The sequence below is a fragment of the Oryza brachyantha genome, chromosome 1, assembly GCF_000231095.2.
Source record: "Oryza brachyantha chromosome 1, ObraRS2, whole genome shotgun sequence".
Lineage (NCBI taxonomy): Eukaryota > Viridiplantae > Streptophyta > Magnoliopsida > Poales > Poaceae > Oryza > Oryza brachyantha.
Window position 1 is genome coordinate 2119478 of NC_023163.2, and position 23876 is coordinate 2143353.

The 23876-nt window shown below is 45.1% G+C and overlaps 5 protein-coding genes across 6 annotated transcripts; 3 read left to right on the forward strand and 2 right to left on the reverse strand.

The window, feature by feature from the left end:
• The first annotated feature begins 731 nt into the window (after window positions 1-731).
• Window positions 732-4622, forward strand: LOC121053243 (auxin-responsive protein SAUR72-like). Of its 2 annotated transcripts, none has more exons than XM_040519836.1 (2): window positions 732-1001; window positions 3751-4622. In XM_040519836.1, the coding sequence occupies exon 2, from the start codon at window positions 3849-3851 to the stop codon at window positions 4101-4103; it is 255 nt and encodes an 84-aa protein (XP_040375770.1). In that variant the 5' UTR covers window positions 732-1001; window positions 3751-3848; the 3' UTR covers window positions 4104-4622. The 2 variants fall into 2 exon arrangements, with proteins under 2 accessions (XP_040375770.1, XP_040375771.1); XM_040519837.1 differs by lacking the exon at window positions 732-1001 and adding an exon at window positions 1952-2031.
• Window positions 4623-4724: 102 nt separating this feature from the next.
• Window positions 4725-7248, reverse strand: LOC102720005 (G-type lectin S-receptor-like serine/threonine-protein kinase At2g19130). Its single transcript, XM_006645448.2, has one exon. The coding sequence runs from the start codon at window positions 7246-7248 to the stop codon at window positions 4735-4737; it is 2514 nt and encodes an 837-aa protein (XP_006645511.1). The 3' UTR covers window positions 4725-4734.
• Window positions 7249-8041: 793 nt separating this feature from the next.
• Window positions 8042-9269, forward strand: LOC102720287 (dirigent protein 10-like). The gene has a single exon (XM_040520208.1). It carries the CDS (start codon window positions 8050-8052, stop codon window positions 9070-9072), a length of 1023 nt encoding a protein of 340 aa, XP_040376142.1. The 5' UTR covers window positions 8042-8049; the 3' UTR covers window positions 9073-9269.
• An 894-nt stretch (window positions 9270-10163) lies between these two features.
• On the reverse strand, window positions 10164-18290 carry LOC102720641 (kinesin-like protein KIF15-A). The gene is made up of 18 exons (XM_006643708.3): window positions 18138-18290; window positions 17442-17654; window positions 17239-17334; window positions 16565-16617; window positions 15973-16069; window positions 15242-15315; window positions 14785-14902; window positions 14340-14450; window positions 13527-13603; window positions 12793-12859; window positions 12385-12450; window positions 11963-12070; window positions 11701-11831; window positions 11544-11610; window positions 11363-11430; window positions 11164-11257; window positions 10967-11037; window positions 10164-10869 (listed from the first exon to the last, which is right to left on the reverse strand). Exons 1-18 carry the CDS (start codon window positions 18288-18290, stop codon window positions 10470-10472), a joined length of 2064 nt encoding a protein of 687 aa, XP_006643771.3. The 3' UTR covers window positions 10164-10469.
• Window positions 18291-20328: 2038 nt separating this feature from the next.
• On the forward strand, window positions 20329-23870 carry LOC102720367 (receptor-like protein kinase HERK 1). Its single transcript, XM_015842966.2, has 2 exons — window positions 20329-20560; window positions 20923-23870. The coding sequence occupies exon 2, from the start codon at window positions 20966-20968 to the stop codon at window positions 23597-23599; it is 2634 nt and encodes an 877-aa protein (XP_015698452.2). The 5' UTR covers window positions 20329-20560; window positions 20923-20965; the 3' UTR covers window positions 23600-23870.
• Window positions 23871-23876: the final 6 nt, after the last annotated feature.

The window sequence follows — 23876 nt, forward strand, 5'->3', positions numbered from 1 at the left end:
CATATATACAAATTTTACTTATAAATTATTTTTTATTTCTAAATATATCGTTTTACCTTTTCAAACCATCATCCTCATGCACTCCTTTGTTGCGGCAGGGATGGTTGGGTTAATGCGGCGGCAGGAATGCAGGATGGTGAGAGAGGCCTCTGCGATGGCGGAACGCACGGTGAGCCGGGAGATGGAACTAGTCCAATTAGCATCAAGTCCAGTCTCTCTTGCCGTTTGCCTTTACAGGAGCTTGCAATTCTGATGATCTTGATGTTATAGAACTCTTCAACTCTCAGAACAAACCTGACACATTCATGGTTAAATCCATTGCTAATGCTTCAGTCTGTAAATTTCAGAACTAAATAATTTCATTCTCTTGACGTAAATTATCTCGTTTATCAAGTGGCGGTCGGATGCACATATTGGAATAAAGGATAGAGTCATACAATCTTTGACTTTGGTACATTTAAATCATGTAATTTTGCGTTTCAAAAACTCGAGAAATTTCACGGGAAAATTGCAAAAACGATGGACGAAGGCACGAAGCCCATATTTGCTGTCGTCCCAGTCAATGGGCCGAGCCGCCGAGAAGGTTGCCATGTTGGGCTAGAGCGGTGGCCCACAAGTACCCAGGCCCAGGAGCGCTCGCCCTCGTGGGCCTCCTTCGTCTTCGTCCCCGTGATTGATCTCCTTGCCTTCCTCATCCCCTCCCTCTCGTGATGATCTCCCCGCCTCGCGCGGCCGCGCTCGCTCCCTCTCCTGAATCCCTAGCCCTAGCCCCTCTCATGGCTGCCTCCTCCGATTCGCGAAGAGAGATGATGGCGAGAAGATGCGGCCAGGCGTTCTCCATCGAAGGATTCTGCATCACGGCGGCGTCTCGGCAATGGAATGATTTGCTGCCTCCCCTCCGTCGTCCGGTCGACCCCTTCATGCCTTCATGGTCTCCCATGGTGCTTGCCGTAGGCTGCAGCCGGTTTACAGCACCAGCTCGTTTCTGTGATGTTTTACAGGTACCTTTACAACTTGTTAATAAGTTAAACTTGTAACTTTCTAAGTTAATACTCTATCCGCTATTTGAGAGGGACTAGAGCACGGCATCCCGTGCGCACGGGATGCTTTAGTGAACCTCAGAATGCACACTCCCCAACCTTGCGCGGAATCTCCTGACCGCATGTCCCCACACGCCGCATGCCCCTTGCCGTCGTCAAGCGGCGCACTCCACCCGCGTCGGCGCACTCCATCGGGTTGCCGCACTCCTCCCGCGTCGCCGCCGATACCTCGCCACACCACCTCCGATACATTGACGCGGCGCCGCTGTTGTCTACCCGTTGGCGGCGGACACGACGATGTCATTGTGATACCAGTTGGTATCATTTGGTATCACAACGTCACGTGACAATGAAAGCTCAAAAAAAATACAAGTATCACATGGTACCAGGTGATACCAAGTGGTATCATATGGTTCTAAGTGGTATCATATGATGTCAACATGATATAATATAAACAAGTGTTGATACCACTTAGTATCGTCAGGTGTCATATGATATCAGATGATATCATCAGGTATCATCCAGTACAAAATTTGGTATCAGTAGTTACTTTGTGGTATCACACCATACCACAAGGTATCACCTAATTTCAGCATGTATACACACGTTATAATTTTTACAGATGATACCGTATTAATACTTGTTGATACTTTACAAATTACTACCTCCGTTTCATAATATAAGATGTTTGACTTTTTTTTACAATTTTTGACCATTCATCTTATTCAAAAATTTAGTACAAATATAAAAAATAATAAGTCATGTTTAAATCTCTTTTGATAATAAAATAAGTCACAAGCAAAATAAATATATTTTCATAATTTTTTAGATAAGACAAATGACCAAACATTATAAGAAAAAAATCAAACATCTTATATTATAAAACGGAGGGAGCAGATGAGTATGGAGAACGCCGGTAGAGATCAGCACCAATATACGGGGTAGCACGGAGGAGAGACGGCGAGCAGCGTGGAGGAGCAGCGCGGCACGGGTACGCTTGGAAAAAACTAAATTAGTCATTAATTATCCCGTCGGTACGGGATTCCGGTACGTAGCTTTTCCGCCGCTATTTTATTTGATACAGTTGACTTTGAATCTATATCTAATAATTTATATTATTTTTAAAACATATAAAATTATAAGTCAGGTTTAAAGTTTCTTTAGCATAAATTAAATCACAATAAAATAATTAATAATTATATTTTTTTAATAAAACGAACGGTCAAAATATAGACTTGAAAGTCAACATCGTAAAATAAGACGGAGGGAGCAGTAAAAAAACTTGCTGAGTTACAGTGAAAAGACCTTTCTGAGTTGCAAATCTTTTCATACTGTAACACGATCATCGTAAACCATTTCATAAGAACAAAGGAAAAAGTCAAACCACAGGCTAAATACATGGGCGATGGATACTAAGTACGTCCATCGCATTCACCTGATACTTAACTCTCTATCAGTTGGCAGTTGCTGGCCATGTAGCAGTATGGCATTGGAAACTGGTAATTGCATCATACAGAATCCAGATTGGATTTAATGATAAACCTTATTTCCAAGTTGACCAAGTCTCTATACGACAATCCCCACAACGAAAAGAGCACTAGATGTAATGGTGTGCTACTATAAACTAGAAACAAGTCGCTGCAATGATGCATGCAAAATATCAACGCCACCATGTTGACCTAGCATAAACAAAACTCAAATCCGACGAACTGCTTGTTTGCTAGTGTCAATAATGCGAGTAAACAAATAAATCTTAATAGCATCACACTAAGGAAGAATGGATAATACATCTCACCTACGTCTGTTTATATATTTTTTATATTCATCCAGAAGGAGAATCACAGAAAAGACCTCATGTAACTTACTGATCATCAATCAGGTCCCTGACCAATGAGCGGCAGTTTTTTTTTTTGAAAGATTACCAGTGAGTCAGTGACAAGTAGTTGATCTATTCAAATATTCATTGCAGCAAATTAACCATTCAGTTCAGTACTGCAAGCTGAGCGCAAGACATCTCCAGCCAATCAGCTATTGGCCTGACCAAAATTCCTTTTCTTTCCTGGCAAAAAAGAGTACATTTTTTTATTTTTTTCCAAAAGAAAATGAACACAAAATTCTAGGGTTTAGAAGAAGAGTTTTCTTTTACTATATCCTTGAGGACTTTAAGGTATTACAAATTTTAGTGTAAAATTATGTTATCAAGATACATTATATCTTAAGATATCAAAATTTTACACTGAAAAATATAATACCTTAAGACTTTTTAAGGATGTTAAAAATGAAATGGGATTCGGTGACATTGCCCCGTGACATTCTTGATGACATTAAGCCACTCACATGTGGGACCCATATATGTCTGGACACACGTGGATCCTATATGCCAATGACTTAATGTCACCGAGAATGTCATGGGCCAATGTTACCGAATCCGTATCGGTTAAAAATACTCTCGGAAGAAACTTAATCTCAGGGCCTTATCTGCAACATATCCAGTGCTTAATGCTTACATTAGCATGCTACATACTCCAAAGTTATAAATCTGCATCCCAAAGCATTCCATCTGACAGAGACTGCAATTCCACCATTGTTTACGCTTATGTCTTCTACGTAATGCACCACCAATCATTTCCTTTGGAAAAAAAAGAAGAAGAACAAACACAACGCCAATCAAAGCAGTATACAATTCATAATTTTTCTGAGAGAGAAGCAGTATATAATTCAGGGACACCAAGATCACATCCTGCAATGTCCTGAGCAAAGAGAGAGGGAGAGAGAGGATCAGAGGAGAGGAGACTGGAGAGCCCAGCCATGGCGAGGAAGGAGAGGGCGCCGCCGCCGCGAGGGTACGTGCCGATCCTGATCGGCCGGCAGGGGGAGGAGAGGGAGAGGATCCTGGTGCGCACGGAGCAGCTGAAGCAGCCGCACTTCCTCGCGCTGCTCGATCTCGCGGTGCAGGAGTTCGGCTACGAGCAGCGCGGGATCCTCTGCATCCCCTGCACCACCAAGGCCTTCCGCTCCATCGTCGGCACCGCCACCACCGCCGCCGGCGAGCTCAAGTCATGACATATGCTCTCTCTCTCTCTCTCTCTCTCTCTCTCTCTCTCTCCGGTGTTTCTTCTTCTCTCCTTTCGTCTTGATCTGTGATCTGCTCTGCAGATTTGGTAGCTTAGTTCATGTATGTACACACGGATCAAAGATTGTGCGTGCAGATCACGATAAGTTTATGAGAAGTCGTGATGTGTTGTAGAGGGGGATGTAAATTATTGCTGTTGTGTAAATGCGCAGAGATGAAAACAAGTGCCAAATGAAGCCGAGCGCTATAGTGGTGCAAACTTCTGCTCTGAATTTTTTTGTTGCCAAAATTATAGTTTTTCTCGGCTTATCATGAATACAAGAATATACAAACTTTGATGATCAAATTACAGTGGCATACTACTCGTGGTATAGTAGTACATGCTACATAACGGAACTAAAATTTCAAACATAATAGCCCTAAAACAAATATCTCAGACATTATAGCCCTAAAACGAAGATTCAAGAGTAATTTCTTTGATAAAGTACGATACCATATTTTTTAATTTAAAATTTGACACAACTACCTCGATGTACCAAAATTTGAGATACTGTAAATTTTGTTACCTAGATCAATGATGGTAAAATTATGAGATTCAGATGTTGTGTCAAACTGATATTCTCATCGGCAATCAGCGGTACCGACAAGAAGGAGAACTGACGAGCTGTTTCTATCAGAAGAGGGCCTCTCAAAGATACTCTGAAGAAACCTTGGCAACGGGGGCATGTCACAATCCACCACACCCTCGAGAATCTGAACCACTTGACCCATCGTCGGCCGATCTTCCTCGTTGTCTTGAATGCACCAGCAGGCGATCTTGCAGATTCTCTCAACCTCCTTGAAGCCTGCTTCACCAGACAGCTTCTGGTCCAGCAAGCTCATCACATCTCCATCTAGAAGCTTCCTGGAAGCTTGCATTGGGAAGTAGACAGCATGGTTGTCACTAGTGTTAGTGGATGCAGAAGTAGAGGACTGTTCTTCTGACCTGGCTAAGTTCGTCCTACCTGACACTAACTCCAGAAGCACCATTCCATAGCTGTAAACATCTACCTTTGGTGTAATGGCTGTCCCACTGATCCACTCGGGTGCAAGATACCCCATGGTTCCTCTCATGGTGGTCAGAGCCCTGCTGAAATCTCTCCCTACAAACTTTGCCATCCCAAAGTCTGCAATCTTGGGGAGAAACGATGCGTCGAGCAGTATGTTCTGCGGCTTGATGTCGCAGTGGATGATGCGGTCATGGCAGCTCTCGTGCAGGTAACACAAACCTCTAGCAACACCAATGGCTATCTGGTACCGAGTGCTCCAGTCCAAGAACTCGCCATTGCTCTGAAAAAGATTGATATCGAGTGACCTGTTCGGCATGTGTTCGTAGACGAGAAACCTACTGTGGCCGTCGCTGCAGAAGCCAATCAGATTGACTAAGTTGATATGTTGGATGGTTCCAATGGACCTAACTTCAGCTCTGAACTGCTTTTCACCCTGAAAGCTACCATCAAGTCTTTTCACGGCTATACCGGTCGAATCACGCAGCTGGCCCTTGAAGACTGAACCGAAGCCACCTTCACCTATCTTTTCGGAGAAGTTCTTGGTTGCAGAACGCAAATCTTTGTATCTAAAAGCAATGAGGCTGCCATAATTTTCACTGCTGCTTTTGCATTTCCTTCTGATGATTAACAGTACTGCGATGAACACCAGTACAGCGAAAGCAGCAACGCATGCACCAACGACGACACCAATTGTCACTCTATGTTTGTTGCTGGTCTGCATGTCTCTTGCTGAAAGACGGAGATACAAGATTTCTCCATTGGAACCCGTTCCATCGTGGTTTTGCTGCAGCTTTGCATTGAGCAATTCAGTGTGCCAAACAAGGCATCCTTTACTGCCATAGAAATAAGCAGTGCAGGAGCAGCTGCTGAGGCAAGCCTTCGAGCATTCATCTGAGCTGCCGACATCCTGAATGCTTTGAGCTTTGTCAGGCAAGATGATATTAGACATGGAGTAGAACTTATCAGTTGAAGCTGCTTCACTGGTGTTGCTACCTACACAATCCAGTGAATTCTTTCTCACACAACCACCAGTTCGATCACCTTGCTCCCAATCCTTCACTGAGCTGACAGAGAATCCCTTCATGCAGCTACAGAGTGGAAGCAAACTGTAACTGCAGACTGAAAAAGGCCCACATATGCCATGCACATCACACTGAATCTTTGGAGTGGAGTACAGTGTCAACCAATCCTGTGAACTCTGAACCCAAACCTGATGCTTGTTCTGGCCATTGACATCGATGATGTTGCGTGTCACCACTTCAATTGTCACGTTGAACTGGAGGTACTCCTCTCTGCTGTTGTTGACGAATGCAAGGTGAAAATTGGGTGTGAAGCCGATCAGCTCAGGGATGTTACTGAAGTAGTGACCATTCCATGTTCCACTTGACCAGTAGGTGATAAAGGAATTGCAGAGCTTGAGGACGAGCTGAGGCGCGTCGTCGTCTACCTCAAAGCAGTAAGGTCCAGGGGATGGGCCGGCCATGCTCTTCCTGGAGACGAGACGGCGGTTCAGGCCGGTGAGCTTGTCGCGGCCGAGCTTCGCGCCGGGGAGGAGAGTGTCGGTTGGGTGATCGAAGCTCTGCCACAGTGTACGAGGTTGATCAGACAGGTTTGAGGTTTCTAGCAGTACGAGGTTTCCACTGTTCAGGAGGACAGCTGCAGTGTTGTTGGTGGTGGTGTTCTTGGTTGAAACGTTGGCTGACTGGGTTGACCAGGTGATTGACTTTGTGGCTGGGTGTAGGACAACCAGGTCGCCGTCGCCGGAGACGGTGAGCTCCGGCGAGTCGGCGGAGGCGCCGTCCATGACTGGGTCTGCACCGTTCGCCACCCATACCGTGGTGCGGCTGGGCAACGTGTTGAACCATATGCCTAGGAACCATTTTTGAGCAGACGACTCACCGCCGTCTGTGTTGACGGGAGCTCTGAAGAAGCCGAGCGCGAACTTGCCGTTGTTGGAGACGACCCTATCGTCGCCGGCGACGACATCGCCGGGCGAGACGGTGTCCGTCGACGCGGCCGAACACGCCGGACCGCCGCCGAGCAAGAGGACGAGCGCGAAGAGAGCATAAAGAAGAGGACCAGGCATTGTCACGTGTGGTGTGGGTGTACCAACGGTGAAGCGCAAGCGATCAGGACGTTATAAATAGGGAAGCTAGGTGACAGGCACCGCCGCCGGGCCGCCGCTGTAGATGATAAGCGGTGACGCCGTCGTGCGAGCCGCCGCCGCCGGCCGGCGGCTAGCGAAGGAGCTGGAGCTAGTGGCGACAAGGCTGCGTGCGTGCGTGCTTTCGTGCACGGTGCACGATGTGGTATCGTTGCTGCCTCCTTTGTTCCCTTCAAATTCCGTGTTCAATTCGGTGACCGTGGAATTCATGGCGTGTGATGTCACACGCCGTCGATCTCCCCGTGCAGGATGGGTTCTTTAGCGAGTTATTACCCTGAGCTAGACAGACGGCTGCGAGCAGACGTACGTGTGGCCAAGAACTCTGGATGTGCCCTTCCGGTGACGTCGTGTTCCGTTCAGGCGTTCTGTTTGGTTTAATTTTGATCTTGATCTGGCCTGCAAAAAATTCTTGGGCCTCCAGGAGGACGGGAGGGAATTGGGCCGCGCCAACGCGAGATGGAGCAGTTTGGACCTAGTGCTAACTCGCGCCAAAATGAACGTACGTACATGGCGCCGTACGATTGCAACTAAACCACCTGATTATTAAAATCACTCGATCGAGCAAGTGAGCAACTCCACGAGGACGAGCTGCCAACCACTCAGCGATCACGAGATTAATCAGAATTTGCGTATGAGAAAATGTGTATCTCTATAAATTGAACTCTATTCAAATTCGTAAGCCAGAGTAGCACAGCACAGAGACGAATAGGGAAGCGTGAGCAAATGGCGTTGGAGAGGAAAATGGTGGCGCTCTCCTCCATGCTGCTCATGCTCCTCGTGTCTGGCGCCGTCGCCGCGAGGCCGACGCGCCAGCTAGCTGCCGACGACGGCACCGTCGCGGCGCCTGCTGCTGCACCGGCCGCGGTGGACGTGTCCGCTGGGCTTGCTGATGCGCCGGTGGCTGCCGGCAATGCCGTCGTCCCGGCCGCTGCGGCAGCGGCACCGATGGGCCCTGTTGCTGGTGCGGCGGCATCCGGTGGCGCTGCGGTCGGAGCACCCATAGGCGCCAGCGCCGTCCCTGTGGCGTCGGGCGCGGCGGGGATGAACGCCGGTGGCGGCGGCGGCGGCGACCGCTCGATGGTCTTCTTCATGCATGACATCCTCGGCGGCACGAATCCGTCGGCGCGCATCGTGGCGGGCATCGTCGACAACACCGCCGTCACCGGGCAGATCCCCTTCGCGCGGCCCAACGGCGCCGTGCTGCCGCTGAACAGCGGCGTCAGCGTCAACAGCGGCGCGGCCGGCGCCATCGACAACAACAACATCCCCTTCCTGACCGGCCTCGGCGGCGCCACCAACGCCGTCACGTCGAACAACAACAACAACAACAACGGCGTGCCCGTCTTCGCCGGCGGCAGCCTCCCGCAGGGGACCACGCTCCAGAAGCTCCTCTTCGGGACCATGACGGTGGTCGACGACGAGCTCACGGAGGCGCCGGAGCTGGGCTCGGCGGCGGTGGGCAGGGCGCAGGGGTTCTACATCGACAGCTCCGAGGAGGGCGTGAGCCAGACGGTGGCGGTGACGACGATGTTCAAGGACGGCGAGTTCGCCGACAGCATCAGCTTCTTCGGCGTGCACCGCACGGCGGACTCGGAGTCGCACCTCGCCATCGTCGGCGGCACGGGGAAGTACGTCGGGGCGAAGGGATTCGCCAAGGTAGCCGTCGTGAGGCCCGGAGGCGCGGCGCACGAGACGGACGGCGTCGAGACGGTGCTCCAGTTCACCGTGTTCCTCATGATGTACTAGTTAGCAAACCTGGGTCGAGCGAGCTATCTATCTAGCTAAACGGAAAGATCGCGCGCACGCAACGTGCTGCAGGGCGCTCACGGTTGAGTTGTGTGATGACAAGTACGTGCTCCTGCCGTGCAAGTCGTTAGTTTCTCTAATATTTTTGTGCTTACCCGTAAGTTGGCGCTCAAGGAAAGCATTTTTGCAATAGTAGATTAAGGTTTTTTTTTTGAGGAGCGTGAGGTACGCAAGATACGTGATATCTCGAGATATTAAAATTTAGTGTGATTGATGTTGCTATATTTTTCTATACATTGATCATATTTTACAAAAAATGATTTTAGAAAAAAATCATAACATTTTATAATATGAAATGAAGATAGTATTATGTTTAACTAGACTTTTTTTTTAAATGAAGAGGTACTAGGTGTGCCGATTTCATTGAGGCAGCGTTCAGTTGTCAAAATTTTTTGGCAGTGATGTCTAATTATAAAATAAATTTTAAAATATTAAACATAGTCTAATTATAAATAACGGTCATACATTTAAAGTATTAAACATAGTCTAATTATAAAATAAATTTTAGATTCCACTTGAAAACCGCAGGACGAATCTTTTGAGTCTAATTAATCCGTTATTAGCACATGTTAGTTATTGTAGCACTTATAGCTAATCATGTCATAATTAGGCTCAAAAGTTCGTCTCACGATTTTCTCCATAACTGTATAATTAGTTTTAATGTTCATGTATATTTAATGTGTCCAAAGATTTGATGTGATGTTTCTAAAAAAATTTAGGAACTAAATAAGGCCTGAATATAGTCGAAAAAAAAGTTATTCACAAATGTAAGAACAGACCACGTTATACCACAACTTTGACAAGCAACTTTGATCAACTTAGCCTAGTGTTTGTTTTGTTAAACACATGTTTGACATACCACACTATTTGGTTTTGTGTCCTCACTTTTTATCTCTACTTTGTTAACACATTTAAAATAAGTTTGAGACACCAGTTATAATATAAATATTTGTTATCTCTAAACATTATATATCTTGAGATATCGAAAAATTTATACTGAAATTTTTTCAAGAAACATTAAATATCCCGCATGAACCCTGCTGCAGCCAAGCTCTGGCCATTCAGTAGACAATGAAGCATCAAGCTTATAACGACTTATTTTTTTATGTACATGTAAATGTTACAACCACTTCACTCTTTTCTGTACACATTACATAGAACTATGACAAGAACAAATAAATAGCAAATGTCTTGTCAAGCTGCGCAAGCAGTGCTCTTTGATACAGTAAGAATACATGATCAATGAACATAATAGAACGTTCTGTACATTCAAGTATCCAACTGCGAGTGAAGCCAGACCATGGGGAAGCGGGGAACGTATAGTCGGGTGTATGCCGTTATTTTTTATCGCCTGATTTGGAGATGTCAGCTCTTAGCTCCTCTTCAAGCTCGTCAAATTCCCACCCACTTATCTCTTCAGGTGAGTATTTGTTAACCTGACCAAATTCTAGTTCCAACTTCGCAAGCTCAGAATCAGGATCCAGCGGCTGGTCAGGTTTCACTGGAGATTTTGGAGCCCCCATAATTTCAGCTTTAGGCGTAGAAGGTGCCTCCACCATTTCAGCTTTAGGTGTAGAAGGCGCCTGAACTGGTGAGGAGCTTGATTCAGCTCTCTCCTTTGTTGGAACCTTTGCTCGGCGAACTTCAATGTCTAACGTCGGCCTTTCCACAGACTCGAAGGCCTCTCTAAGTTTATCTATCTCAGAAAATAAGTTCCTGACCTCGTCATCATCTCTCCTGAAGAAAGAAAATTACATGGAATTATTCAAGATTACAAGTACAGGGACCAAAAGTTCAGAAGGATGAGAGAAAATATATGTAAAGTTAGCAGTACCTAGAGTTAGCTCCTTGTTCAGAATAAAATAACTTCTTCATGTGATCAGTGATGCTGAAGGCAATTACGATCTAAAGATACATATTTTGTAAGTACCACCAAAAAAATGCATTGAGGTAGTGAGTAGTGATGGCCCTATTAACATCGAAGTAGAGTTTTTTGTGAAACAAGACAACTGAATAGGTACTTGGCAGTACCTTCTTTTCAGTTTCCAAATATTCCTCCTCGAGAGATTTCTGTGGACTTGTCTTTTCAGATATCTCATCATTGTCATGTTCTGTTGACACCTCCCTGCAAGATTTGGTCCATAGTCCATACACATGATTGCAATACCATTGGGGCCATTTTCTGGCAGAAAAGAAATGTCTGTAATTATCACCAAAAAATTTGACCAACCTTGACCGTATGACTGCCAAATTATCCACATACGTGCGGATCCGCTCAATTGATGGGCTCAAAACTTCCTGGCGGACAGAATACACACATGAGAGTGGATAACAGGCACATACATAGTATAGCGAGTTTACAAGGAATGTAAAACAATGGCTTCGAACAGTTTCTATATCCAATGAAATACCTTGAATGTAGACAGATGGCATTTGGTCAACTTCAGAAAATTCTCTGTACATCTCTCTAGCTCATCACTACGGTCATAAACAAAAGTAAAGCAGAACTGAGTAAACAGCTGAAATGGCAACAAAAATGGGGCCTGCATGCACATGATCACTACATACTTGGTTCTCTTTTCTTTCTGTTCATTGTACGATGACTGAAGCTGCCAAGTATCCTCAAGGAAATTTATCCAAGTCTTCACTACGCCAGCCTCCACATTACATGAGGTAATAGATTTTGAAAGTTCATTCTCCTAATTGATATCAGAGAACAGAAGAAAATTTCAAGCCGATCAACATTTTGAGAACAAACAGCACTAATCAATTGCAAGAAATATAACTGGGAGAAAAACTGAAACCACATCAACGAGAAAAGTATCGGCACCTTCGATTTTAAACTAAAGATCATTTGATTGCTTGCTTCATCAAATTGATCCCTCTCTTCTCTTGTTTGCTTGAGCCGTCCAACTGCAGCATTCAGTGAAATGTTGACCTGTCGGTGGAGAGATATAGCAAGAACGTTAAGATAAGCCTAATGTCTACCTTAAGCAAAGCAATTTCATCACAGAAACAGTTCAGCAAAAATGTATTTCCACCAGCCTAATCTATGTAGATATAAGGAACGAGATTAGTCCAATTCTGCAATCTTGTTTGCCAGATGGCACATCAGTTGATTAAATACTTTATTTACATTTTCAAGATTTAACTTTGATCATGCATAGCAACTGCACATCCACATCAAACCTAGCACTAGAAGCCAACGAGAAAATAAATCCTTTAGGAGGTTCTAAGTAAGGGAAAATGCACCTTCTTCAACTGAGCCTCAAGTTCATCACGTTGCTTCTCCAATTCAGAAATCTCAGCAGTCAACTCCTATACCACAGACACGTTCACAAGAAGGGATGAGCATCAACAGATAATAAAGTGAAGCCGTACATACTCATGCATTCATTTTACAATGTAAACATATGCAATATATGTATTACATGTGCAAGCACTTATGTTCCACAAATACAAAAAACGTTTGCACAAACCAAGGCCCAAGGGCCCTGTATTCAGTCTTCCTTTAAGTGAGCACATGAAACGAGAAATAAGTTAAGAAAAGTTCCAGGTGGTGCCTATGAAAGCCATAATTTGAGTTCCAAGTTCTGAAATGTATGAGTTCCTCACTTTTTTAAAATACAAGGAATCCAAAACATGACCTATGGTTCTTACCTTTTCGACTGCACTCACTTCATTCTCCTTTTTAGCACGGAAGTTAAGAGCCTCTTCTTTCTGGCGCCTAATAGCAATATGGCACAATATAACTTGAAAGGTCATCACCACAAAGTTTCCCATACCAATATCATTCAAAAAATACACCAACAAATTGTAGAAAACACCACAATAGCAACCAAGATGACAAACTTTTGGAGTGTGGCCAACAGTGAATAAAACTCAGAGACAAGAAATTGTTGATAAACACCAGACTAATGACAACGAGCCAGACGTAAAACTCTAAAGAAAATCATAGAAATTCTAAACTTGATTCTGTGAATAGAACATTCCTTAATTTTCCATGCAAATCTGAAGTGTGGAACTAAAGATCATCTACTGCTTCCGTAAAAAAATGATAAGATTATACATGCATAGGATTATGGAACTTAGTGTGCATCATAACCATATTTTAGAACCTTATCTAAGTGTTCATACAGCTTTTTAGTTCTTCAATCAACAAACCCTAAAAAGAATGAATCTTCCATTTTCTGTGAACTCCTGAGAGGCAAATTAACTTTGCGAATCCCTATCTGTTCAATCTCTCCAGCCCAAAGAAAACTAATGTAAAAGGACATTGCAGTCTAAACAAACCATCACTGAAGTAGAATGTGTTTTACTTTTTTAGAACATGCTATGAAGATTTAACGAATGATGTAAAAGATTCATAAGGAAATAAGTTCTGGTAGCTATACCTGTGATCCAAAATACGCTTCTCTGCCTTGGAAGATGAATTAGAAAGGGAGGTTGCTAAGACCTTTAATTTGTCAACCTGCAAAACTAATGGGATTAGTGTTGCATCCTGTGTCTTTTCCCAATGTTAACATACACACAGCTCAAGCAGAAGCAGATACAATAACCAGTGTGGCATTGGTGGACTGGCCACCAGTAGCCACAGGTCCACATAGCATCTGCTACTGCAAACTTTAGCAGAAGAAAATATATTTTTATGGTCCCCACGTCAAATATGAATCACAGTGCAAGCGACATGGGCTGTTCAGTAGAAGCTAGAAAGTAAATCGTTTCGCAGTTGCAACTACTTATATGCTAAAATTTAAATTTTAGAACTTAATTTTGGACTTAGTTTTGTGATTTTTTCAATCATAGTTTGTTTTACACATTTCGCTTTTAAGTCGCCATGGACACGTATATAAAAGTTTTGCCTGCAAATTATTTTTCGTTTGCAAAAACGCGTTTTCGCTTATTCCTCTAATAAGCGAAACGGTGGGAGCCAATAGAACCCCATAGCCCATGGGGTCATTTCTTCCATGTATGAAGGCCACAAATGAGTACCCAGGAACAAAAATAACAAATCGTTGAAGAAAATTTGCAGAGTTGAAGATTTAATGTATTCCTGTTGAAGTACCACTGAGTGCAGGCACAAAAATCACTAAGTTGTGATGTCATTCCATGGACTAAGATATTTGTTCATTTTATGAGGATGAATATTAGTTATAAAAACTTGTCTAGCTAAAATTTGAGATAAATAAATTCACATGAAAACATGCCTTTTGGGAACGAATCTCAAGGGAGTCTCCGGCAGTAGATGATTTTTTCTTCAGTAAAAGCTCTTCCATTCTAGAGCAGAATCGGACTTCAGAGAGTGCTTCTTTGAATGCCTGGTCAAAGCAGAGAATTCAGTTAGCTTCTTAAAAACCACCATGAAATGGAAAACATTGCAAATACAAGATAGAACAGGTCAACTGGATCTCATAGATTTACTACAATCATTAAAAGAATAGTTGGACTCTCATGGCCATCATTTGCTTAATAAGGTTAGGATCAACAAAAGTGCAAACAAAATAACTGAAGGCCACGAAACTATCTTATATGTGCATGACAATGTAGGTCAACGACTGAGCTATAGAAAACCTATGTAACATCTCGATGGTAATTAAACTAAGCACAGAAACTTAATGATTCAACTACAATATAATCTGACAGAAGCAACACCTCAACAGTAGCAGCAGAAGTCCTTTCCGTAATTTTAGCATGTTCTTGAGTTAGTTGATCTCTCGATGTCTCCTTATCATTTAGTTTCGTCCACAACTCTGCAGCTTCAGCATCTATTCTGAAGCGATGTAAACATATTAGAGTAACAAACAATGTAAGTTTCAAATTATCTGCAACAAGTATATAAATCGCTAAATAAATGCATAGGACCCCCCCCCCCAACACCCCCCCCCCCCCCCCCACACACACACACACACACAACACAGACACAAAGCGCAAAAAGGAAAGAGTTTAGATGCTGGTTAGTAGTTGCAAGTAGAATGCAGATTCTAGCAATAAATGTTAAAAGGAATCAGAGCTTAGATGCTGGTAAGTAGTTGCAAGTAGAATGCAGATTGTAGTAATAAACACTAAAAGGAATCAGAGCTCAGATGATGGTTAGCAGATTTATGACCACCTCATAATATCAGCATTCCTCTTTAGGCCTGAAATGGCACTTTGGGTAAACTGAAGCAGCTCTTCACGTTTCACCTACATGTGTAGGAAAAGAGAAGATTGTAAACAAGCCAGATTCTGCAAACTTTAGCAACTTGTGCATCATTTAATTTTTCTCCTGATGGAAAGACATTAGGGATATATTGAAACTATATTCTTTCTCCATAAAAGACAACTTTCCTGTCCAGAGGAGTGAAGAGCATTGAATCCAGTACTCCCATCAAGTGATGCATCACAGCATCAGCATGGTAAGTTACATTTCTAAATAACTCATGCAATGAAGGGGTCAACTTCTTCATCTTAATAATATATTTTCCCCTTTTGGTAGGATTACTATAGATATCATTACTGAAACAAAGAAATTCTATGTGTGATAATTTAGTTATCAAAAAGGGTAATTATAAAAATAGTTAAATGTATTTTAAGAAATGCTTATGTGAGTGTTTGTGAAGAAAAATATGCAAGCTAACATAAACTGTATTAGTGTTTCAACTAGCAAGAAATATGAAAAACATAAAAAAAAACACAAATCACCTGGAAAGAAGGCATTGAGAAATACATACATTACAGTTGTATGCCTCCAATTTCATAATAATCATTGAATAATCAGGAAACATTCATGATTTTTTGCAAATAGTTACGATTCAATGCTTACAATAGAATAAGAGTGCAAGAGAACCAAAAAAAATGTACCAGGACTTCATCATGGTAATTTGAGAATGATTTTGCCAAGTCCTGTATACTGCTCATAATTGCATTGTTGATTTCTTTCCCTCCTGTAAGACATAAGCTGTAGAAATAACTCAGTTATGATGGTAAGATTGCTAAGCTTCATTTAAACATTCCTTATTCAAGGAATAACAAATAGGATGCTGGTTGCCTGCATACATGACGTGGTTCTTCAGAACATACGTGGAGCATCTGTAAGACTGTAACTGACTTAAACAGGGATGTATCAGGTGAAATGCAGTTTTTGTGCAAATTTCATTTTCATTTGATATGGAGGTTTCCAAAAGTTATATACAGAATAAATGCTAGAAATATCATGCTATACACCTCTACCATTTATTAACACGCACTGTAGACTTGTACAGATGCAGAAAAAGGCAAGCACAGGCACTCAGCAATGAATACGTAACTTGCATTGTCCATCAAATATTTGTCTTTTTGAATCTTGGATATTAACTTGAGTTTGATCATAAACTTTCACATAAGGATGTTAAATTCATGTATTGAAATACAGAATATACTATTTTACAAATAGTCATATAGGCGATAAGCTCACCCGAAAATTTCCAAAAGCAGGGGAACCTCTTCTTCATTAGGAGCTTGAAGAATCTGAGAACGGTAATGTTGTTAACTTTATCAGTGGTTAGGAAAAAAGGTAGCATTGTCTTAAAAAACACACACACAAAAGTGTTTCTATGCTCTCCTGAAGGGAAAAAAATTCCCCAAGTTTTAATAAGAAAATTAGTCTGTGTTATTTCATCTATCTTTTAGAAACCTAGCTTACAGAATGCATGTCACCCATGCTATGCATCTATGTGAGAAGGCACCACCCTGCTGTTGAAGGTATTTGTCCTAGTTGTTCTTCCTGTGTTGCATAGGTGAGAAGACTAATACCACGAAGTACAAACAGGGCAATTGTGGGCCTCTGACATAAAGTGAACACATGGAAGACTTAGCTGTGGTACACTTAGTTTTGCGCTTAGGCCTTTGGATGAGTCACACAACCCCCAGCCATTAGAGTTTGCAGCTTTTCCCTTGCAATAACTAATTTAAGCTGTTTAGATACCGGTGAAAATTTTTTCTAAAGGATTACCAAGGTACCCCACACAACATCGTTAATTCATTATATAACAGAAAGCACAGGCAGGTTCCCTACAGAACTGAATTGGTTACAACAGCTGAAATAGATGGTATCTTGATGGCCAGGATAGCATGGTTGAACCAACTTACCATGGACAATGTAATACCTTCAAGTGCTTGGCTATAGAGAAACACATCTCGAAAATTCATTGGGGCGCCTCCAATATCAGCATCATAAAACAGAACCTGCCAAATTAGGATCAATGATAAAACACATGAAACCATGGAAAAGATATGTGGTATGCCTATACACAGACACGTAAGGCCAAATTTTCAGACTAGCAAATGCATACTCTTGCCAATGGCACTTTTGAGGTGTTTGGTTCACTTGAAGGGGCACTCTGTTGTCCGGCAGCCCCATCTAGACCTCCAACTTCAGCCTCAACCTCTTGTAGCGCCCTGAGCCAGCGCCTTAGCACCTGAACCCTGTCTTCCCCACGTGCTGAGACTGCTACCTCTTCCAAACGCTTCACTGTTTTCTTGACACTTTTGTAGTTGTGAGCGCCCTGGAATCATAAATAATATGTTAATTTAGGACGCATTTTTACCAAATAAACCAGGCCACCATCAGAAACATAGCATTCACTATCTAGAAATCAGAGGACAGACTGTTTACATTTTACACTACAATAGCATCAAGCTAATTCATCCAAAAATTAGCACCAAGCTATTTCATCCAGGAAATAGCATCAATCTATCTAAACTAGTTTTCCTTTTATAGCAACCATTCCCATTCTCAGGACATCCTCGACATGGGATCATTCTCAATGTTAGGATCTTTCTTAAATTCGTACATTTTGAACTCGAATTGTATGTAACTTGATCACTTGGTCCAAAAAATTCTCGCATTTTACTAACTCCCCATTTCCTAGTTGACAATTTGGCACCTCCTCAACACCAAACGAGAGCACGTTCCATGACCAAATTGAACGGGGCTTTCGAGAGAGATAGGGGGCGGGGGAGGGAAAGAGGGGAAAGCCGCCGCTCACCATTCGGTCGTTGAGGATCTTCGCGCCCTCGGCGACGGCCTGGCCAGCGTGGTGGGCCACGGCGTCGGCGTAGCCAAGCACGGCGCGGGCGACGCCGCTGCGGCCGCCCGCCTCGACGGCCTTGCTCACCGCGCTCCGCAGCCACGACGACATCGCGGCGGGATCGACAACCACAACGGCGGCGAGGAGGGGGGGAGGGGGGGGGGGGGGGTTAGGTGGGGTGGGATGCCGCGGCGCTCTCTCGAGGGTTGGACTCCTCTCCTCTCTCGCTACTCGCGAGGGGGGGCTTCTTCAGGGGAGTTCTGAGTTTCCGACGCTTGCGGGTCTGAACTCTGAAGTTTCTGAACTGCAGAACTGAGGATTTTGTGTACTTTCGGCTATCTATTTTTTTCTCTGTACTCCTTTTGTTTTCTCTGATAATAATAACTATTATAACATCTGTTGGAGTACCTTTTTTTTTGGTTTGTTATATTGTTTGTTCCGGTCAAAAATGGGACGGGATGAAAGTCGTTTGACCGATTGGCGCTCAAGCTCAACTACTAATCAACTAGTGGATTCTTATATGTGTTATAAACTGGTTATTTACCCGCCGTTTAAAAATATAGGTTTTTTAAAACATTTAAGTGGCTAATTTTTAAATTGTGAATGGGTTAGGTTATCTTCTCAGGCTTCTGATTGGTTGGGATCATTCATGTGATATGAATCATATGAATAAGTGTAAAAATATTTATACGTTGGTACATAATTTAAATCCATGAATTACTTATTTTAGAATGATGAGAGCATTCCTTAGCTAAATAATTACTCTTTATGGCATTTTTATAGTATAAAACATCAAAACGGACGCATGCTTGCCTATATTTCCTGGTCAATAGTTATACATCGGTACATCCTATAGGAACTAAACATTGGAATTGTTGGGAAACAATTGATTCTCAGGTTAGTCTCAATATTTTATAGAGGATCATGCATATTAAATAGGGTGTCACATTAGTAAAATTGAAATTGCTGATTTGACAAAATCATTAAATAAGAGAGTTTTATAAGATTAGAGAGAAGTTTTACCCATAACCTTATACTTGATTACCTAGTTTTGGTAATTATGGCACAAGAGACTTGCCTAATGGATCCAGCCATTGCGTGAGCTGACTTTGGGAGTAACGCCTAGGCGAGCCTTTTGATTCAAAGGCCGGTGTTTTCTCAGCCCACACATCAAATACATTTCCCAAAATGAGGCCTTTTCCCATGAAAGCCCAATATAGCCCAAAGTTTTTAAGGTAAAAGGGTCAGGCCCCTTTTCTAAAATTCGTTATTTTCAATCAATCATGATGGAAATGCCGAGGTCTACTGTACGTCTCTACGAGACAACTTTGAACACCGTTTTCCATTGACCTCAACGGATTCCTGTGAATCACTGTAGTGGCATGCTATGTTCCAAACGCCAATTCAAACTACTAGTGTTAGTTTTATTTTCTTTTATAAAGAATACGCAGAAGATTTCCTGGTAGAATACACTAAGAGGGTGATTGTTTAGCTAAGAAAAAAAACTCAAATAGGATATTTGTAAATGAAAAATAATATGTAAATAATTTTTTTACATATGTATTCTTAATGATTTAAAATTTAAGGAAAAAAAAAAGCTACGACGAAAGAAAACCCAAAACCATTACCAAATTTAAGACTGAAAATTTAAAATTTAGCTTATAACCATAAGAAAAAGAAAAAAAAAATAGAGCTGCAACTCTCTAAACGACGTTTACACCGGACAGGTCAGCTTATACAGGATAGGTGAGGACGTGGCTTTCAGTTCGGTCGCTTCCGACAGCGATTTCCCCCCTTGTTCGCTTGCATTGCAGCCATGGAAACGGACTGAAGGTCTTTCTCTGACCATTGTCGTGTTGCTTCTGTAATCTGTTGCTCCGGATACGCGTGCCGAATCGCCAGCTATCTGTGATGACCACACTGCCGCTCGAAGAAAAATCTCTCAACATGTAATCTTGCACTAATAAACACGGCATCAGCTTTGAGTATATAATTTCCCTCGAAAAGGTTTGAGTATATATCTTGTCAGTAACTCAGTATTAATTACAGTCAGCCATATGATGAGGGACTTCACTGCTGAATTCCCTGTTGTTTTCAGAGTACAGGACTGCTGCCCTTTTCCATACCCTTGAGAGGAAAATGGCACCATGTTTCAAATTTCTAGTACTGAAGTCTTCGGAAAAACGAGTTGCAGCACAAGGTTTCTTGTCCTTTGTGTTTGTGCATGAGCTTTCTCAGAACGTGTGAACCGTGAGCTCCTCATTTGGATGTACCTTCTTTGGCTCTTGACTGTCTTCTACCTTTATTCTCTCTGGTGTTCTCTTTTGCTAAGCTGTCTGCGACAGGGAAAAACTGAAGCTTTTCCAGAGCCTCCTGCAAAGGTACTAACTACTTCATTCTTGTGAATGGATTTCTTTTGTTTCTTTCGATGGAATATAACTATCTTTCTTCCTAAATCTGGTATTGTTTATGTCATTTCATATACATATATTCTGCCAGTTTAGATTAGATTGTGCACAATTTCATAGCTCGGTACCTCAACTTCAGTGCTTCCTTGCTTTTATTCTACTGAGAAAAAGGAGAGTAATATTCTGTGGTTTCTTCTCCAATCTTCTGGTGAAACAGAACTCTGAACTCCTCTGTGGTTGCACTAAACTCTGAATTCATGTTGCATCACTGCATGTGATCAATCTCATTGGAATTACTTATTGGCGATTCATCTGTCTCATGATTTGATCTTTAGGTACGCATCATAATTGTGCCATCAAAATTAAGTTGAATTTGCCATGGTGAAGATGATCAAGGTCCGGCCAGTTCTGGGCTTTCTCGTGATCTTGTCAATTCTTTGCATCGGCCTCGCTGCTGCGTATACTCCGGTAGACAACTACCTCATCAGCTGCGGTTCATCGGTCGACACGCCGGTTGGCCGGCGGCTGTTCGTCGCCGACAACTCCGGCACGGTCGTCCTGACATCTCCCGAGACCACCGCGGTGAAGGCCTCGCCCAGCGCGGTGTCCGGCTTGGGAGACACCGACGCCGCCATGTACCAGAGCGCCAGGGTTTTCACGGCGCCGTCGTCCTACTCGTTCAGGATCAGGGACCCCGGCCGCCACTTCGTCCGCCTCCACTTCTTCCCCTTCGTGTACCGCGGCTACGACCTCGCCACGGCGAGCTTCAAGGTGTCGACGCAGGACGCCGTCCTGATCGACGGCTTCTCGCCGGCGGCGAGGGCCAACGCGTCGACGGCGCCGGCGTGCGAGGAGTTCCTGCTGGACGTGGCGCGCGACACGCTCGTCGTCACGTTCGTGCCGCTCGCCGGCAGGCTCGCGTTCGTCAACGCCGTCGAGGTCGTCTCGGTCCCGGACAACCTCGTCGGTGGTGCTGACTCATCGCAGTCAATTGGCCAGCAGCTCAACCCTGCCGTGATGCCACTGCAAACGGTGTATCGAGTCAATGTGGGCGGCCCCGCGGTGGGGGCCGACAGCGACACGCTCTGGCGAGAATGGACCATCGATCAACCATTCTTGATCGCCACTGTTACCACTGCAGAGACAAAAATGGTTGCTTACAATGGAACGCTAAACTACCTGCCTGGGCAAGCGACGCCGGACGACGCGCCGGCCATCGTCTACGCCACCGGCCGGGAGCTGATCATGAACGATTCGTTCGACGGCATGAAGCAAATGGCGTGGCAGTTCGACGTCGACAGGTCAGCGAGCTATCTGATCAGGTTCCACTTCTGCGACATCGTGAGCAAAGCGCCTGGCGTGCTCCGCATGAACGCTTATGTCGACAGCTCCTCCTCCTCGGCGATTACAGATCTCGACCTCTCCGCCATTGGCAATGGCGTGCTGGCCTTCCCGTACTACAGGGACTACGTGCTGGTTACTAGCTCCACATCCGGCAAGCTCGCCGTCTACATTGGGCCGTCGTCGAAGAAGATCACGACACCTGCCGCCATTCTCAATGGGCTTGAGATCATGAGAATACTCGCGAGCGCAGGCTCCGTCGTCGTCGTCGAGCCAGCGGCGACGGAGACGAAGAAGAAGAATTTGGCCGTCGTTCTTGGCTCGGTCTGTGGAGCCTTCGCTTTCGTTTCCATTGCCGCTGCTCTTGTCATTCTCCTGAGGAAGAAAGAGGAGAAGGAGGAGCTGCGGACGCCGTCGACGAACCAGCCGTCGACCGCATGGATGCCGCTCCTGGGCCGCATCAGCTTTCGCAGCGCCACGCCGAGCGCCACCGGATCTATGTCGCCCAGCTTCACCGTCGACGCCAACACTCCGGGAGGTGCCACTCCGGCCAGCACGGCGGCCTCATCGTCCCGGAGCTACCGTTTCCCGTTCGCCGCGCTGCAGGACGCGACGCGAAACTTCGACGAGGCCCTGGTCATCGGCGAGGGCGGGTTCGGGAAGGTGTACGCTGCCGTGCTCCAGGACGGCACCAAGGTCGCCGTGAAGCGCGCCAACCCGGAGTCGCGGCAGGGCGCGCGGGAGTTCCGCACGGAGATCGAGATGCTCTCCGGCCTCCGCCACCGCCACCTGGTGTCCCTCATCGGCTACTGCGACGAGCAGGAGGAGATGATCCTGCTGTACGAGTACATGGAGCACGGCTCGCTGCGGAGCCGCCTGTACGGCGGCGGCGCCGCGGCGCAGGAGCTCAGCTGGGCGCAGCGGCTGGAGGCCTGCGCCGGCGCGGCGAGGGGGCTCCTCTACCTGCACACGGCCGCCGCCAAGCCGGTGATCCACCGCGACGTCAAGTCGTCCAACATCTTGCTCGACGCCGGCCTCACGGCCAAGGTCGCCGACTTCGGGCTCTCCAAGGCCGGACCGGACATCGACGAGACGCACGTCAGCACGGCGGTGAAGGGCAGCTTCGGCTACGTCGACCCCGATTACGTCCGCACGAGGAAGCTCACCGCCAAGTCCGACGTCTACTCCTTCGGCGTCGTGCTGCTCGAGGCGCTGTGCGCGCGCCCGGTCGTCGACCCGAGGCTACCCAAGCCGATGGTGAACCTCGTCGAGTGGGGGCTGCACTGGCAGGGGAGGGACGAGCTGGAGAAGATCGTCGACAGGCGCATCGCCGGGACGGTCAGGTCCGCGGCGCTGCGGAAGTACGGCGAGACGGCGGCCAGGTGCCTCGCCGACCGCGCCGCTGACCGGCCGTCGATGGAGGACGTCGTGTGGAACCTGCAGTTCGTGGCGCGGCTGCAGGAGGTGGACGGGCTGGACGTCTCCGACGTAAGCAGCCTCAACATGGTTCATCAGCTGACGCCGCCGTCGCACGCTCGCCAGAGAAGCGCCGGCGGAAGCGTCACCGGCGGGGGAGACGAGGAGGAAGGAAGCAGCGTGCTAGATGATGATTACACCGATGCATCCATGAGAGGTATCTTCTGGCAGATGGTAAATGTGCGCGGGAGATGAGACTAACTGATCAGTTCAAAAAAATCACCTTCTCCAGTCTTCGGTCAGCAGAACTGCAGAACAAAAGTAGTTAAATTTAGTCGCCAGAACATATTCCATTATTTTGGAAATGCAGCAGCATTTCAGTAGAAATCATGTACAACAGGGTTCTAACATACTGGGAATGAACGACACATTCACGGCGTAAACAACTTATATTTCAGGTGAAAAAAACAATTTAAATTTCAGGACAAACACTCTAGAGTCCAAAGGAAGCAGGGTATTGGAAAGGGTAGGA

Coding starts and splice junctions, on each gene's coding strand:
- LOC121053243 (XM_040519836.1), top strand. CDS start 3,849: ATGGCGAGGAAGGAGAGGGCGCCGCCGCCGCGAGGGTACGTGCCGATC.
- LOC102720005 (XM_006645448.2), bottom strand. CDS start 7,248: ATGCCTGGTCCTCTTCTTTATGCTCTCTTCGCGCTCGTCCTCTTGCTC.
- LOC102720287 (XM_040520208.1), top strand. CDS start 8,050: ATGGCGTTGGAGAGGAAAATGGTGGCGCTCTCCTCCATGCTGCTCATG.
- LOC102720641 (XM_006643708.3), bottom strand. CDS start 18,290: ATGTCGTCGTGGCTGCGGAGCGCGGTGAGCAAGGCCGTCGAGGCGGGC. Junction 11,431..11,543: donor GCCATCTGTCTACATTCAAG/GTATTTCATTGG, acceptor TCTGTCCGCCAG/GAAGTTTTGAGCCCATCAAT. Junction 10,870..10,966: donor GAACAAGGAGCTAACTCTAG/GTACTGCTAACT, acceptor TTCTTTCTTCAG/GAGAGATGATGACGAGGTCA.
- LOC102720367 (XM_015842966.2), top strand. CDS start 20,966: ATGGTGAAGATGATCAAGGTCCGGCCAGTTCTGGGCTTTCTCGTGATC.